Source organism: Phyllosticta capitalensis (genome assembly GCF_038381095.1).
Source record: "Phyllosticta capitalensis strain CBS 128856 chromosome Unknown BKA78scaffold_7, whole genome shotgun sequence".
Classification (NCBI taxonomy): Eukaryota; Fungi; Ascomycota; class Dothideomycetes; order Botryosphaeriales; family Phyllostictaceae; genus Phyllosticta; species Phyllosticta capitalensis.
Window position 1 is genome coordinate 1,760,992 of NW_027117445.1, and position 15,770 is coordinate 1,776,761.

Here is a 15,770-nt window from a genome sequence, read left to right on the forward strand (position 1 = left end):
GACAAAGCAAAGCGACAAATGGGCAAAGCGATAGACAAGTCAAAGCTGGATCCGACCAACCTATCGCAAAATTCCGTCGTGCGACTTGGTCATGTTAAGTATTTTTAGGGGACGAAATCTCAATCCACACTATTTAGGCCAAATAAATCTCAATCCACACTGAATATTACCAATCCACATAAAACCCACACTAAACCCACACTGCCCAATTGGGCCACCCGGATTAATAGATACCCTAAGTATTAAAATTTTTTTACTCTTATATTAGCTACATTACTACCTCCACCACCTCCACCACCTCTACCTTATAATTGTACCTTAGTATTTTATAACTACACTAGCTTACCTGACCTAACTGCATCTTTAATATACTCCTAGATATAATAGGATTGCAAAACTTAACACTATGAGATTACCTAATTAGGACTATAAAGAAGTTAGTGTAGGTATAGGAGCAGGTCCAGGTGTAGGTACAAGTATGGGTAATATATATGGGATTATGTATATTAGTAAAGATACTAGTGTGGATTTATTGTGGGTTTAGTGTGGGTAGTTAATATTCAGTGTGGATTGAGATTTATCGGCTCAAAATTGTGTGGATTGAGTATTTATCCCTATTTTTAGTGACGAGAGAATGGTAAGTGAGAATACGAAAGCAACGGCGGTAACGCAGAGAGGAGAACCGAGAAAAGGGGGGACAACTTGACAGGTTTGTAGCCACGTCCTTCGTCCACAAAAGCAAATCGAGTCGAGTCAGTCAAGCTGCGCTACCATTCGAGCGGGAAAGAGACAAAGATAAAAGTGCATTCTTGAAAAAAGGGAGGGACCGCCGTGGAAAGCAGCTTTTAACTTTGGGGCTCCAGCTCAAGAGTCAAGATGAAGAATGGCGGACATCGTTACCGTTGCCTGGCCAAGGTAAGGAAGAAGAGCAAGAGACATGTTTAGGCGCTTCTGCTGCATACTAAGATACTCGACAGGGAGGGGAGAGGAGTCGTTCGGGGTGACAAGTACGAAGATGATCTCTCTGGGATGGATAGTTGGAGACAGGGCTTTGTGGCATTTCCCCATTGCTCAGAGCTCAGAGAACGAGTCGAGCATTCTGACAAAAGGCGACGCCCTGCACTAACGCGATGTTTAACTTTTCATGAGTAAGATGGAAGAAGAAGTTCATGGAGGACTAAGGTGCGGCTATCGTACAATACAATACAGCACAGCATGCAGAAAGAAAAAGAAAGAGGAAATAAGATACATCCAAGGCACCAAACTACCAAAGTACGGCAACATTCTCCCCCTTTTTCTTTTCTCTTTTTTTTTTCTTCGCCCCCCGCGCCTCATTACCCAGTCTCCACCAGCTTCGACGACGTCCGTCTATCCCAAATCGTACATAAGGCTTTACCCTGCTTTTTGGTCACTCTCGCCATTACCACCACCACCACCACCACAACCATCACTTTCATTTTCACTTCCCTCCCCATTTCTCTCAACCGCCTGAACCGCCATCAAACCTCCGCACCCACCCCTCCACAACCTCGACGACGCGCCCTTGCAGAAACGGCTTCGAGAGCACCACATCGGCGCCCGCCGCGCGCGCGTCGTCCGCCTCGGCGCGTGACGACAGCGCCGTGAGCGCCACGATGAGAGCGCGTGTCGTGCCATCTGCCATTGGCTCAGTTTTAGGCTGGGCGGTGAAGCTGGTGGCGGGAGATGGAGGGGTAGGCGAGTTTGAGTAGTTTGGTTGAAGAGTGGCGGCGGCGGTGGTAGTAGGAGGGGAAAAGGGAGGATGGGCCGCTGCTGTTGGTGGTGCTGGGTGCGAGTGGTGGTATGGCCGTGTTTCGATGGCGCGGATGGCGCGCGTGGCGGCGAAGCCGTCGAGGACCGGCATCATCATGTCTGCGCAAGTAGGGGGTTTCCCGTTCGTCAGCCTTTGGATTCTCTGCAAGGAAAATGAGGGAGGGAGGGGACAAAGATCAGGGGCAAGTAGAGTCTGCGCTCGCGGCAGGTTTAAAGAGAAAGGGGCAGAGTTGCAGTGGATGAAGGGGACGAAGAGAGGGAAAGAGAGAAAGAGGTCGAGTCGCCGGGAATGTTGCCATCAAGAGGCATCCACGTACCCATGAACACAATGTCAAATGCCACGCCCTGCGCCTGGGCTCGCTCAAAGGCTTCGACCGCCTGCTCCCCGTTGCGCGCCACTTCGTAGTTGGTGTAGCCGTGCTTCTGCATGATCTTGGTCAGCAGCATGAGATTGACGTCGTTGTCGTCCACGAGCAACAGACGAGGACGCGCCGAAGACGGCCGGCACCGGCGCTGCTCGTCTATCACCATTGCCAACGCATTGCTCGGCCCTGTTGCAGTCGTGGGCGTGGTAAGGGGCGAGTCGTGCTGGCTGTCTCGTTTACGGACGTCTGGCTGGAGCACCGCGGGCGGAGACGACGATTGCTTGAGATGGGGTATCTGCGTCAGTAGGGGCGCCGGATTTGCTTTGCTTCCATTCTCCCGCGCCAAAGTCTCGCAGTAGCGCGGTCTCTTAGTTGGCGAGGGGACGTCGTAGAGGACTGGAGACGGTGGGTCGACTTCCATGTGCTCGACTGCTGACAAGGTGCTAGTCTGGGACTGTGAAGACCTGCTCGACGAAGTGCCGTTGCCTGGATCCTCGAGACATGCGAGGAGAGATTTTGCAAGCTTGTTTGGGCCAATGGGACGACAAGTCGTCTTTCGAACGTGTACGGGGAAGTCTTGCTGGCTGAATGCGCCAGACGTGCGCCGTAAAGAAAGGCTTCGCCCCACGCCGAGCAGAGCCACTCTCTCCGCATCAAACTTGAAGTGGGCGTCTTCGATGGCACTCTGGTCTGTCTGATCGATGATGAGGATGTCCGGTTCACACGCCTCCTCTTCTGGATTCACGACGGTTGCTTGAAACCAATCCAGCAAATACCTGTTTAAGCAATTCTTGATCGATGGAGGATAACCAAGAATGGCGACTGCTGGTCGCTTACTCCTTAGCCGGGAGATGGAATGGACAGCGGGCGAGATGGCGGCGCCCGCGTTGACGAGACTCCCCTCGACCATCGGGATCGAGATGGCGATGCTACTGCCTTTGCGTGGCTGGCTACGGACGTGTATCTTGCCATCCAAAAGAGCGACAAGACTCTTGACGATCGACATGCCCAACCCAACACCCTGGCCACCTTGGGTCGTTCCAGTCTCTTCTTGTGTAAAAGGGACAAATAGGTGTTTTTCCAGAAAATCCCGGGACATTCCTTTGCCCGAGTCTGTGACGGTAAAGACGACGTGTTTAACACCATCTTTGACGGCGCTTGCAGGTCTTTCGATGGTCTCGTTTCTGTCCCAAACCGTCTTGGGGCTGACCATGGGCGATGGAGACTTTTGTGCCGAACGGCCAGGACTCGATCGATGTTCGTAGAATTCTCCATCTTCGACATGCAGTGAGATGTCGACGAAGCCCTTGTCTGTATACTTGAGCGCGTTGCCAATAATGTTGGACATGACCCGACGCAGTGCTCCAGGTTCGGTCAAGAAACACCAATTCTCCTGCCACTGAATGTCCAGAGTGACTACAAGGTCGTTCATGGAATTTGGGTTGTTGTAAACGTGCCCCCCTGCCGTGACCTCGACAGTCTCCTCACACAAGGTTGCAATGTCGGTGGCAGACAAGAGACCATAGCTACTTCGATCAGGTATCTTGCAGATCTGACTCTCGGATGTTGATTTTCTGTGGCCATGAATCTCAGGCTTATTCCTACGGCGCTCGAATTGGTTGATTTGTGCGTATGAAAGGACGCTGTTTAATGTGTCGTGCAGCGTCGTCCCGGCCAGTCGGATGCTCTCAGCCAAACCTTGCTGGAAACTATCCAACTCTGTTTCTCCAAAAAGCTCGACAGCTCCAAGAATCCCGTGCAGCGGTGTCCGGAGCTCATGGCTAACTGCCGAGACAAAGGCCTCCTGCTGCTTGATTGTCGCAACGGTATCTATGCGAGATATTTCGGCCTCGACAGAATGTAGGAAGCTGCGGAGTGGACGAATGTCAGATTCGGGGGTCAACACGGGAGAAAGTTGGGTCGTCCAAGCAAAGCATCCAGCCAAAAGCTTGAGGCTGACAGGATCCATCAAGGGGGCAAAAATCAATTGCCGAGCACCAGGAAACGCACGAGATAGGCGTGAGGCATCGCCGCATGAACGAGCTTCCCTCAATTCGTCGCCGCAAAAGGCAAAGGCTTGGTCCTGTTCAAAACACCAGATGTTGCCGCACGGATACCTTTCGAGAAGCAGTTGGAGGAATCCTTCGCTCAAAGAATCTAGCCTCAAGGTTTCATCGTGAATTTCTCTTTCTGAGATTGGGGAATTTCGTGACCAAAAACCGAGGATTTCGCCAGGCTGTCTAGTCAGAACCTTTTGCTCGCAATCTTTGCTGGCAAAAATCCTTTCTCCGGGGGACTCGCTCCTTTGACGGCGTTTCTTGAATCTTGAGAACGGAGGCGGGCTATTGCTGTTGATGGATGGCCGTCTTGACGATGCCAAATCCGCGGATCGTGATCTGGGCTTTTGAGAAATATTTGCCCGGCATTCCTGGTCTGGGTCCGCGAACGGGAGGCACAATCCCTTCGAACCGACAAGGCCATTGACGAACATGACACCATCAACATCCAAAGCTTCTCCGAGCGATTCTGCAGATCTTCGAAAGACGTGCTGGTATGTCGTTTCCTGGGATTGCTTGGGTGGGCCTCCATTCGACTTGGCACATCCGTTGGACATTGGCGGCTCCTTTGCTTGCTCGTACGCAAAACTTGAACTTGGACCTGAAGCTGATCGCATGTGGGCTTGGATGTTCTGATTCGTCATGGCCACCCCATCACGTACTGGCGGACTCCGATGCCTGCTCCAAGAACCCAGGTTTGGGAACTCTTCATGCACTTGTGAAAACAACGATCGATACTGGACAAAGGAGCCCAGTGCTTCGCAGAGGCGTTCAACGCGCTGACGGAGATAAATTTGCCGAGCAACTTCCAATTGAGACATACACTTCTTGGCCACTGAACCCAAAAACTCCAGGTCATTGGTAGAGACGCTGGCTCGATGATCCGAGCCGCTGAGAAAGAAAAGCGTCCCAATTGAGATCCCAAGTTTGGTCGTCAGGGGGGCGGCAGCGTAGTACCTCAAGTGCGGGGCCTCGGAGACGCATGGCAAGTGTGCCGTACGTTCATCGTGCACCAGATCAACAACCAAGGTTCCGTTGGCCGAATCAGGGCCAGATGCTTGTTGGATTGATCTTCGTGCCAGCCAGAGCCATGTCTCGTGGTCTGCTTCCGATCTTGCCAACCGCAAGGCGTCCGTGTTGCTGCCTTGTCCCCAACTACCAGCCACGAGTCTGAGGGTCTTGCCATCGCTCAGGTTCACAAAGGCCCCGAAGATATTGAGCTGGGTGGTGATGACCTGTGTGAAGGCTGTCAAGGCGTCGCAAACATCGGATGAATTCGATGGACATGAATCGAGCCCAAGGTGGCTCTCAAGTCCGGCAGGAGCAGAAGGAAATTGGCCAGTGTCCGTATATCTTCAAAGGTTAGCAGGACTCGACTCGGATCCAAGAGTCAGAACGACAAACTTGCGGAGCTCATGGCCGATGATGTTGGCAATCATTCAGAAAGCGCAGATCGAGAAAAGTCCTCGAGATGGAATGAATGAGAACCCAAGTTGTTATTGAGAGCACATTTCGTACAGCATGAAAAGGACGGACGGGAAAGGGGCAAAGCTGAAAAGAAGCAGCCTCTCGGCAAGAGTTGAAGCCGAAAACATGGGAGCAGGGTGGTCAAGGTTTGGGCCAAAATATTTTACAGTACCCTTGGATCAACCACATCACAAAGAAAGAAGTAGTGACATACCAAGGTGCACGTTGACGTCAATCGGCAGCCTAGCGGCGCGGGAGGACGCGCCCGGCAGGACGGCCGCCCTGGCTAAGCGGATGCTGCAGCAAAAATCGATCCACTGTTGCTGCTCCAAAACAATCTCGGCAGCCTGTACCCCGGGAGCATGCCTGGCTGATCGTCATTGCGCAGGACGAGTCCATCAGACGGCATTCCAACGACGACGGAGGAAAGAGAGGGGCAAACAGAGACTTGGGAAGCTTAACAGCAGAAAGACGACAAGCAGAAAGACGACAGCAACAAGACAAAACGACGCGGCTCTGTACCGACTGCGGCAGAGAGAGACAGCAGGGAAAGACACGGGGAAGGGGAATCAAAGGGAGGAGAGAAAGAAGTCAAGACAGTCCCTGGCTAACCACCCAGCGACGTGGTGGTCAGAGCCCTGCGTGACGCATGTCCCCCACCGATGTCATTGCACATGTTCCAGCGAGGGAAAAAAGGGTCTTTTACGTAGCAAAGGTAGAAAAAGAAAACGGATCTGTGTCGCGGCCAGACGAGTTCCGTCTTGCAAAGAGAAGAGTCAACAAAGTCAAGTCACGAGAAACGGTGCAGACGTTGAGTTGCGGCAGCCACATGCCGCGTTTTGTTACCATGATGGCATGACGCACCACGACTTTTCGACTCCCGTCCCTCGTCCCCAACCACCACCGCTCGCAGCCATCGCATTGCCGCCACGCTTGGTTCGCCACGCTGATTCGTGCTCGACGCTTGCAAGGGAGTCGTCTCTGACTGCTGGGCCCTGCTGCACCGCTATGGGCCGTACCGAACCAACCGTTGTCAAACCGCCCCAATTTTTCCGCCGCCATGTTCGTTCCAAACAGGCTAGGGCAACCGTCAACAAGTCCGTCCCCGACATCCTCAAGTCCTGCCCTCGTGCGAGGCGTGGCATCGATGCTGCTGAGCTCATAGTGGATCCACCTCGATCAGCCGAGGCTCAAGCCTGTGCGCCATCAGGTGCGTCAACAACAAACTCTAAATCAAAAGCAAAGCCCAAGGGAAGCAAGAGAAGGACTGAGCAGACCGACGACGAACCCCGTGGCCATGTTACCAAAACAGACGGAAGCGACAACACGTCCAACGCTCCACTGCATATACGACTTCAAGCGGCAGACACGCTCGAAGCCGCGGCCCTTTTGGCCCAGGCCTCTGCCACGTCCTCCTCTCCCGCTGCAAAGCAGTCACGCATTGCCATCCTCAACATGGCGTCTCCCTTGCGGCCCGGCGGCGGTCTCTTCAATGGTGCCACCTCGCAAGAAGAGAGCCTGTGCATGCGCACAACCCTCTACCCGTCTCTGCAAGAATCCTTCTACCGCCTGCCCGAGATAGGCGGCATCTACACACCCGACGTCCTCGTATTCCGTCACTGGAACGACGAAGCCCGCGACCTCGACAAGAAGGACCGCTTCTTTGTCGATGTCATCTCCGCCGGCATGCTCAGGTTTCCAGATCTAGACGGCGGCGCCGACGGTGACGGTGCAGAGGGCACCCCAAAGCGCTACGCGTATCCGCGAGACCGTGAGCTCGTCATCAGCAAGATGCGCGCCGTCTTGCGGATTGCACGCGCAAAGGGCGTCGGTAGGCTTGTCCTCGGCGCCTGGGGCTGCGGTGCCTATGGAAACCCCGTGGGTGAGATTGCCAGAGCCTGGCAAACCGCGCTGCGAGGCGGCGGGGGCAAGAAGAGAACAGGAGCTAGCGAAAGCTGGGGATCGCTGGAAGAAGTCGTCTTTGCCGTCAAGGACGGGCGCACGGCTGACGAGTTTGCCGCGTGCTTCTCACCTCGCCTTGTCGTTGAGGAGCTTCGTAGAAACACTGCCAGCGACGACAACGCCACCGATGATGACGGAGGAAGAAGCGCTGTCGTGAACGAAATGCGGGGAAAGATTGCCGAATTGGAAGCTCAAATGTGTCAATCCCGTGTGCCGGGCCTCAAGGCTCGGACGGAGGCCATCCTCGCGGGATTGAAGAGCCAGCTTGCAGACATGACTGGTCCTGGTGCATCTAACGGTAGCAGCGGGGACGAAGAGGAATCAGAGGAAGATCGTGATCAGTATGACCTGTCTGATGCGCCAGAAGATGGCTCAGATGATGGGTTGTAGGACTAGGTAGGACGCCCAAACCAAGTCGCACAGCCCGCCTGCGAACGCCGAATTCAAAAAAGCTTTAGCAGTGCATGAGCTACTACGCAGCAAGTAAGCAAGGGGCTACTGATCTTTGCCAGCCAACTCGGATCACAGTCCACACGAAAAGCAGCGATGCTACATGGTGCGACTGAAATGCTCCAATCAATCCAACACCCAGAGACCATCCAAATGCTTCTTTTCTACGACTGCTACTACAACCTGTTTAACTTCTACGACCAAGTGAACTACACAAGAAGAGCGCCTCACCACCCGCCACACCCTTTCCAATTTCCGTGCGTGGAATCAGCAGCACCACTAGCATCAGCAGCACACTACGATACAGACCAAAGACAGCTGTGACGTAGAAACCAAAATTACCGTCCAGATGCGCCCAGCCGCACGAGTCCAAAAGGACCTTCTTAGGCCTCGTAGCAGCGAGCCATGGCAGACACGCCCCTTCGTACATGTTTGCGTCGAATGATTTGAATGCTTACTATGACCCTGCTGTTTGAGCAGCAGACGGCTTGCTGTCGGAGACGCTTGATTCCATCGGTTAAGCTGGTCTGCGACTGTGTCGGCTCGTATCTTTTCCGCGAATCGAGATGAGGCTTTCTTTCTTTCTGTTTGGTCCTGTTTTGCTGTGAGAGAAGATGAGTGGGGAAAAGAGTTCAAATCGAAAGGTAAAGATTGGCCTTGAACACTCGAGAGTAGAAGCATTGGGCTTGTGGATGGTGGAATGTCTCTGTAACTGTACATGCTGCGCTGAAGTAGAGAGTTCAGGTTCGCGGCCTCAACTGAGAAGGGAGGGCCGCCGATTGGTGCTTTCGTTTGGTGGGTTAGGGGGTGAATGGAACTTTGCGTGAGGGCACAACACGGAGAGACGCTGTGGGAAGCGCGCACTGCGAGAGGAAAGACTTGCGGCGATCGAACATCCGGGCCTGTCAAAGTCGTTTACTTTTGGAGGTATCTGAAATTCTAGCATGTGAAGAGCCGCTAGACCCGTGAATCAAATCTCTCAATCTCCTTCTGCGAGAGACAAATATGGAAAAAAGAGCCCCAAAAAACGCCAGAGCCCATCCATGCCCCGCCATCAACAACAAATGGGAAAATGCGCAGCGCAAAATGCAATCATGTGGAGAACGCAACCCGACGGGCTACTCCTCCATTGCGTCAATCTCAACAACGTCCTGTTTTGCGGCGCTGTAGTATCTGCAGTTGGGAGGTTTTATCAGCACGTTGATCGACAACTGGCGGCGGGGGAACACGAAGAAGGGGGAATGCAAATTGCCGCGCCGGCGAGCGTCCACCCAACGACGACGGCGACGGATAGCGTGATAGAGGGAAAGAGTCCAAACTTACGCCTTCAACTGAATCTTAAATTCGGCCAGGGCCACGCCAAACAGCTTCAACAGAGCCGTCTGGTGGCTCGTCAGAGTTTGTCCCTCCTTGCACACGGTGTACGGCTGGTCGAGGACGACCTTGCCCTTGTCGAGGCGCGTCGGCATGCCCCATTTGCGCACCGTCACTTCCATGGGGTGCGGCAGCGGCACATCCTCGTCGACCGGAAGCTCGCCGCCCCGGCTGTACACGACGCCCTCGGGCACGGTGAAGGTCTGCGGCGCCGTCACGCCCGCGCGCGCAAAGTCCGTCTGCGTGTACGTCGCAAAGTATTCCGTGACCTCGGCCGGCTCGCGCGACGTGAAGATGAGCCCCACGTTCCCCGACAGGTGCGCCGTCAGCTTGTGGAGGTTGGGGAGGTGCTCCGAGGCGGCGTCGGTACCGAGAGCCTTTGCCATGACCTTGGTCTTGCCGAAGAATAATCTGAAGACGGTGTGAGAATCCTCTCTTCTCTAAAAAGGACGGACGGATGCAAAGGCCTCACCTGCTGTCGGAAAACTCTTGCCTCACTTCCTTCAGGTACGTGTTGCGCATGTTCTCGACGTCAAAGACGAAAATGTACTGATAGTTCTCGGCAGCCTCGCGGACATTGTTGAACAGCCTCTCGGAAAGCTCCTTGCCCTTCTTCTCGACGTTGGAGAGGTGGACGACCTTGGCGCGCTTCGACTTGGGCATAGTGGCTGAACGGTGTGGGGAAGGAGTTTGTTGTCCTGTTGACTTGCTAAGAAAGTCGTGCGCAGCGGTTGGTGTTGAAAATTCCGGGTTATCTTATCGGCGCCGAGGAAGGTTTTCACGAACGCCCGCGCTGGAAAAGCGCAAGCTCAGGCGAAGCTCCGCCGGCCGACCGCAACAGCAGCAGCGGCAACAGGAACGCTTCCACACCCCGCCAGATCCCAGCCGTCAACAACTCTTCTTCGAGTCTTTGAGCTCCAGCTCAGCATGTTGACGGCGCGACATGCTCGGGTTCATGGATTACGTGCAGAATGCCTTTCACGAAGCATCGCATTGGAACCATGACAACTCCTACTCCTACCTCACGGCGACAGCTCAAGGTGCGCGCGCTGCGTTGCAATGGTCGAGCCTCTGCTGACAAGATTTTTTTTCGCAGGCTTGCTCGATTTTCAAACGCCTCGGGGCCTGCGATTGAACCTGTCGTCTCTGTCGTCTCCAAACTTTGCCACGTCCTACTCCCTTGGCACCGTGGGAGTCGTCGACGGCTCCCTGTCCTACCTTTACTCGTCGCTCCCGCTAAACGCAAAGTCCCGTACGAGCGAGCTCGACCTCCACAACCTTATTCGCGGGTACCGGCACATCCAAGAGCTTCGTAGGCCCGATGAGCCTTTTTGGTGGGAGCTATGGCACAGGGGAAAGCGGGTTGACCGCCGCGGTGCGCTACTCTGGTGGACGACGACGATAATGCGCGGCTTTGCTAAAACAGTGGTCAGATTTTGTGTTGTACGGGCGACTGTTTCTGCCCACAAACTCGCTGGAAGCGCTGTACCTGCGTCGCGTTTCACCGACGCGACAAGTTCGTATAGCAGCCGTCAGCGACTCAAACATGAATAATGGTGGGACGATTCTCGGCGTGGTGCAAAACGACCATGGCAAGTACAGCACCGAGTACCTCTACAGCACAGATAGCGGACTCCTCGGGGCCCGCGGGCTCTACAACTTCGGGCATGACCCCAGGGGGCCTGACGCCAACGAGGGAAAAGCCAGCAGCCAAAGCGCCGAGAGAGTGAGCGGGCGATTCAGCGCAGGCGCAGAAGTCTACTACGGACTTTTGAACAAGAGTGGGGGAATCAGCACTGGGTTAAGGTTTACAACGCTGCCCCAGCATACCGGATTCCCGTACACGATGACGCTCACACTGAACCCCCTGATGGGGAGTTTGTCGTCGACATATGCGGTGAAAGCCGGGCCAAGGCTGGCGCTCTGCTCGCGGTTTGACTTCAACTTTTACTCCAACGAGAGCGATCTACAGCTTGGCTGCGAGTTGTGGCAGCGGCGCAAGGAGGCAGACGAGGCCGAATGGGCGAGGCGGATGATACGGGCCGAGTGGACGACGCGCAACAAACACGACGAGGATGTCACGGGGGTGCTCAAGGCACGAGTTGACCAGAAGTGGAGGATCGGGGTGTTGTGGGAGGGTAGAGTCAAGGAACTCCTGTTCACCGTGGGAGCCAGCTTCGATCTGAAACGACGGGAGCAGATCTTTCGCGCCGTTGGCGTAGAGGTTCAGTACTCATCCTAGCCGATCGCAGATCCCGCACACCAAGGCAAAGACGTGCGCTCGAGCATCGGAGCAGAGGAAACATGAGGGAGAGGACAAATGCGACTCGTGCTGCGTCATCAGGCCAGGCGCTGAGGCTGAGAGGAGGCTCCATGTCCCGTGACCGGCCTCGTTGCCCTCATTGTGCCTTGTGCCTGACGGCGGGAAGCGCGTTCCGCAAGGTGTTGCGGCTTCGGTCGCAGCGGGGGGCATCGTGGGGGACTTGCGAGGCCGAGGGCATGACACTGACGGGAGCAGAGTGTGAGGTGAGCAGGTTTCCCGGAAACCTATGCAACAGGAGCAAAGGTCGACCAACGACTTGTACTGTTTTTTGTCCTCGGGATTGTCTACATACGCTCATCCTTGAGGCTGGGCGTCTCTCAAGCTTCCCGCCAAAGCCGACGGCCAACTGCCAGCAGCGAGCAGAGGGGGCTATTTATATACAGGGCCAATGAGGACAGGGCCGAGTCGTGCATGCAGGACTGTTCCTGACTAGACGTGCAGCGTTCCTGAGGGCCGCTTGTGTTGCGTAGTGGCGCGTAACGAGGTGGTGCAACGTGAGGGAGTGAGTTGGAGACGGACGGCGACGGGGAGAAAGGGAAGGGACTCGGAGGAGTCGGGGCACTTTGAGCACTTGCTGGTAGTGGACTGGCGAGACAGAGTGGACAGCAGAGGGACGGGTTGAGGGTCAGCGTGACGAGTAGGGATATGCCTGTGGTCGGAGGAGAGGATCCCTCGGCAGCCAGCCGCTCGAGTCGTTGTCTTCAAGTCTTCAACACAACGACGACGACGACGAGAGGTGCTGGTGGTGCTGAGGAAGTGCTGACTGCTGACTTCTTTACGACTACTCGAGCGCCGCAGCGCCCGACCAAAAGACCTCATGGCGTGCCGTGCGACTTGAGCCTTTTCAGCGTAAGACCGCGCCGTGATCGAAGCTGCGCCGCGCCGCCGCAGGGCGACCCTGCCGGCCATCATCCCCTGTCGCTAAGTCGAGCGGAACCAAGGCGGCCGGCGCTGCCGTCGAACCAAAACCGCTTTTTGCCCCCCCTTTCTGTCAAGTCCTCTCAGCACCCACCCTCTCTCGCCGTCATTATACACCCACTTCGCAATATCGTCGCCGCCTGCGTGTCGCTTGCCTCGTCCTCTCTTTTTTGATCTCATCTTTCGTTCAGTCTCTCTTTTCACCCCCATCGACGCCGTACACTCCTTCCGGCCGTCTTTGCCTCTCTCTTCTGGGCCACGCCCGTCCCCTCCTTAGCCCCAGCAACCTCCCGTCGGCCTAACATCCTTTTTCTGCTGAAGCCCTGGCCGCCCTCAGACTCACAGTCGATCAGTTGCTCTCGTGCCTGACTAACGCCTGAGAGCTTGGATACTACAACGACCTCGAGTCCATCCCTACCGCCGTCGCGCCTCTCCTTCTGCTGTTGCCGCGCCGTAAGCTCGCTCTCCTGAGCACTTTCGACAACCATCTTCTTCATCCTCGTCCAACCGCAACTTCGCTCCCTTCTTCACGACCCTCACGATCCAATCCACCGTCTGCCTGGTCACTCTCCTCTGTTGATCCGAACCAAGGCCGAATCCGAACCTCACTGCTCCGCCCATCGCGACGGCCATGCAGTCGACCATGGACCCTCAGCCCGCCGTCATGACCCCGACGTCTGCCGCGGCGACGTCGCCTGGCGCTACCACGCCTGGACAAACCATGCAGAATGGTTCAGCGGCTCGCCGGCCGCCGCGCAAGTCGACCTTGACGCAGCAGCAGAAGAACCAGAAGCGCCAAAGGGCGACGCAAAACCAACTCATGACGCTCGAGATGGAATTCAACAAGAACCCTACTCCGACTGCGCAAGTCCGTGAGAGGATTGCGCAGGAGATCAACATGACGGAGCGCTCGGTGCAAATTTGGTTCCAGAACAGGTTCGTCAAACCATCTCCAGATCCTCCCGCACCCGACGCTAATCATGGTCCAGGCGAGCCAAGATAAAGAACCTCGCTAAGAAGAGCATCGAAAGCGGCGAGGATTGCAACGACATTCCAGAGTCTATGCGCCGGTACCTGGCCATGCAGGCCATGGAATCGGGCAAGACCCTGCATCACAACTTTCTCAGCCGCGGGAACGGTATGCCATATGGTCATGGCATGCTGCTCAACACCGACACGAGCTCTTCCAAAGTCGGTGAGTTGTGCTTGAATACGTGGGCGTGGCGCTTCAGTGCTAACTTTGCTAGTCATTCACCACTTTGTCTGCCGCTCGCTCACCATTGGTTCGTGGAAGCGCGTTGGTCAAAACTCGATGGATCTGGTCATCTTTTATTCTCCAGAGAAGTGCTGCGTGACTTACTACATCAACAACGACTCGGCCGGTTACAAGATCGAATACCCCTTTTCCTCGATCAAGAACATTTCGCTGGACCTCGGAGACGGAAACGCGGCCGAGGGCGCATCACAGAACCAAGGATTGATCGTGGAACTCCTCCAGCCCCCCAACTTCTTTATGGACTCGTCCGGCTCTGGAGGTTTCTACCAGTGTGGTGACTTTACCGAGGACCAGCAAGCGTCTCAGATTTTGGTGCACCACCTTGGAGGCTCCCCCAAGGTTCTCAGCGGACAGCTCGCCAAGCTCGTATCGCTCGAGTCCTTCCAGAACCGACACAACTACTACGACCCGAACCAACTCACCATGTCTGCTCCGGTCTCTCCCATCAACCACAGGCCAGCATCGCAGCCGAACCACTTTGTCCATCCCCACTCGGGAATGTACCACGAGTCCGTTGGTCCGTTTGAGCCGCCACCTATGAACGGTGGTCATCTCCAACCGCCGCCTCACAGAGGTCACAAGAGACAAAGGAGTCGGTCTGTGCCCGTTGCCATGGACTTTTCAATGTTGCGTCAGAACCCGATGCAGCCGTTTATGATTCAACCGCCTCAGACCTCGTACCCGGCGCCGTACACGCCGATGCCGACAACTCCCATGCCGCAGACGCCCATTTCGCAGACTCCAATGTCGCAACCGCAGGAAATCTATGCGCCAGTGCCGCAACACAGCATGCCCGGCCCCATCGGCCCCAACCTCAGCATTGACACCTCGGCCGGATATGGCATGGATTTTAAGCAATACCCAATGTCAGCAACGACGGCAAACTCGCCTTCCGAGTACGGCACGCCGGGCTTCTACACCTCGAACCCCGGCCCCGACAACATGACCGCGCCCTCGTTTGGCACCCCGTACAACAACCCCTACCTCTCTCCGCTCCCCGACCAATCTAGCATGCCTGCTCAGTCTGTTTCCCCCATGTCGGCAATGAGCCACCACGGCGATCCAATCATTGCCAACCAGTCGCCACCTCTTACCTCATTGGGCCGTGCATCTTCGGCGGATCTTTACCCAATGTCGCACGACAATGGCATTCCTGACGACACAATGTCCCTCAGCGACATGTATGCGAAGCAATCGCTATCACTACCGTTCCGCTCACCAATCGGAGAGGAGAACCTCGATGATCTCGACATGTCGAACCTCGTTTCGTTCGGCACCATCGACCCATCGAGCCTCTCGCCCGGTCAACCTCAGCAACAACCAACGATGTAAATGCATCCCTGATTTTGCCGACGGAGCGGAACGCGTCGTGGAAAGCCACCCGTTTTTGGAATGGCTTGCGGCGCGCTACATGTCATCAACCACGCCAATTTTCATATACCCCTTTTCCAGTGGCATTTTGTGTGCGAGCTGTTTCACATGTCGTCGAGTAGTTGCCGCCAACAACTAATACCATAATCGATCGAGGAATACCACAGAACACCAATTCTGCGATTTAAAGATACAGGGAGGAACAGTACCCAGGAAACCTGAGTTAGGCGTTTGCTTCGGGATGGCGAGTCGAAGGAGTGACGGGAAACGGGAACAACACGGCCGGTACAGAAACGAAAGTTGAATTGCAAAAGGCGGACTGGTTGAGCCTGCGCCATCCGTACTTTTCATTGGCTGCTGCACTGCGCTGCGCTGGAACATGGATCAAATCTCCTGTTCGAAATCTTTTGGGACCC

General features: G+C 55.3%; 5 protein-coding genes across 5 annotated transcripts; 3 read left to right on the forward strand and 2 right to left on the reverse strand.

Moving 5' to 3' along the window:
* Positions 1-1,480: 1,480 nt before the first annotated feature.
* On the reverse strand, positions 1,481-5,652 carry BKA78DRAFT_297354 (uncharacterized protein; the record flags this gene model as incomplete). Its single annotated transcript, XM_066886759.1, has 3 exons — positions 1,481-1,989; positions 2,109-5,566; positions 5,618-5,652. 3 exons carry the CDS (start codon positions 5,650-5,652, stop codon positions 1,481-1,483), a joined length of 4,002 nt encoding a protein of 1,333 aa, XP_066742894.1.
* A 1,036-nt stretch (positions 5,653-6,688) lies between these two features.
* BKA78DRAFT_253274 (uncharacterized protein) lies at positions 6,689-8,032 on the forward strand (the record flags this gene model as incomplete). The annotated part of the gene is made up of 1 exon (XM_066884807.1): positions 6,689-8,032. The coding sequence occupies one exon, from the start codon at positions 6,689-6,691 to the stop codon at positions 8,030-8,032; it is 1,344 nt and encodes a 447-aa protein (XP_066742895.1).
* A 923-nt stretch (positions 8,033-8,955) lies between these two features.
* On the reverse strand, positions 8,956-10,242 carry BKA78DRAFT_319411 (mRNA turnover protein-like protein 4). Its single transcript, XM_066888855.1, has 3 exons — positions 9,939-10,242; positions 9,416-9,877; positions 8,956-9,265 (listed from the first exon to the last, which is right to left on the reverse strand). The coding sequence occupies exons 1-3, from the start codon at positions 10,127-10,129 to the stop codon at positions 9,211-9,213; spliced, it is 708 nt and encodes a 235-aa protein (XP_066742896.1). The 5' UTR covers positions 10,130-10,242; the 3' UTR covers positions 8,956-9,210.
* Positions 10,243-10,409: 167 nt separating this feature from the next.
* Positions 10,410-11,708, forward strand: BKA78DRAFT_253868 (mitochondrial distribution and morphology protein 10; the record flags this gene model as incomplete). The annotated part of the gene is made up of 3 exons (XM_066884853.1): positions 10,410-10,506; positions 10,563-10,841; positions 10,900-11,708. The coding sequence occupies 3 exons, from the start codon at positions 10,410-10,412 to the stop codon at positions 11,706-11,708; spliced, it is 1,185 nt and encodes a 394-aa protein (XP_066742897.1).
* A 1,663-nt stretch (positions 11,709-13,371) lies between these two features.
* BKA78DRAFT_253338 (homeoprotein) lies at positions 13,372-15,315 on the forward strand (the record flags this gene model as incomplete). Its single annotated transcript, XM_066884810.1, has 3 exons — positions 13,372-13,643; positions 13,697-13,902; positions 13,955-15,315. The coding sequence occupies 3 exons, from the start codon at positions 13,372-13,374 to the stop codon at positions 15,313-15,315; spliced, it is 1,839 nt and encodes a 612-aa protein (XP_066742898.1).
* Between the last annotated feature and the right edge of the window lie 455 nt (positions 15,316-15,770).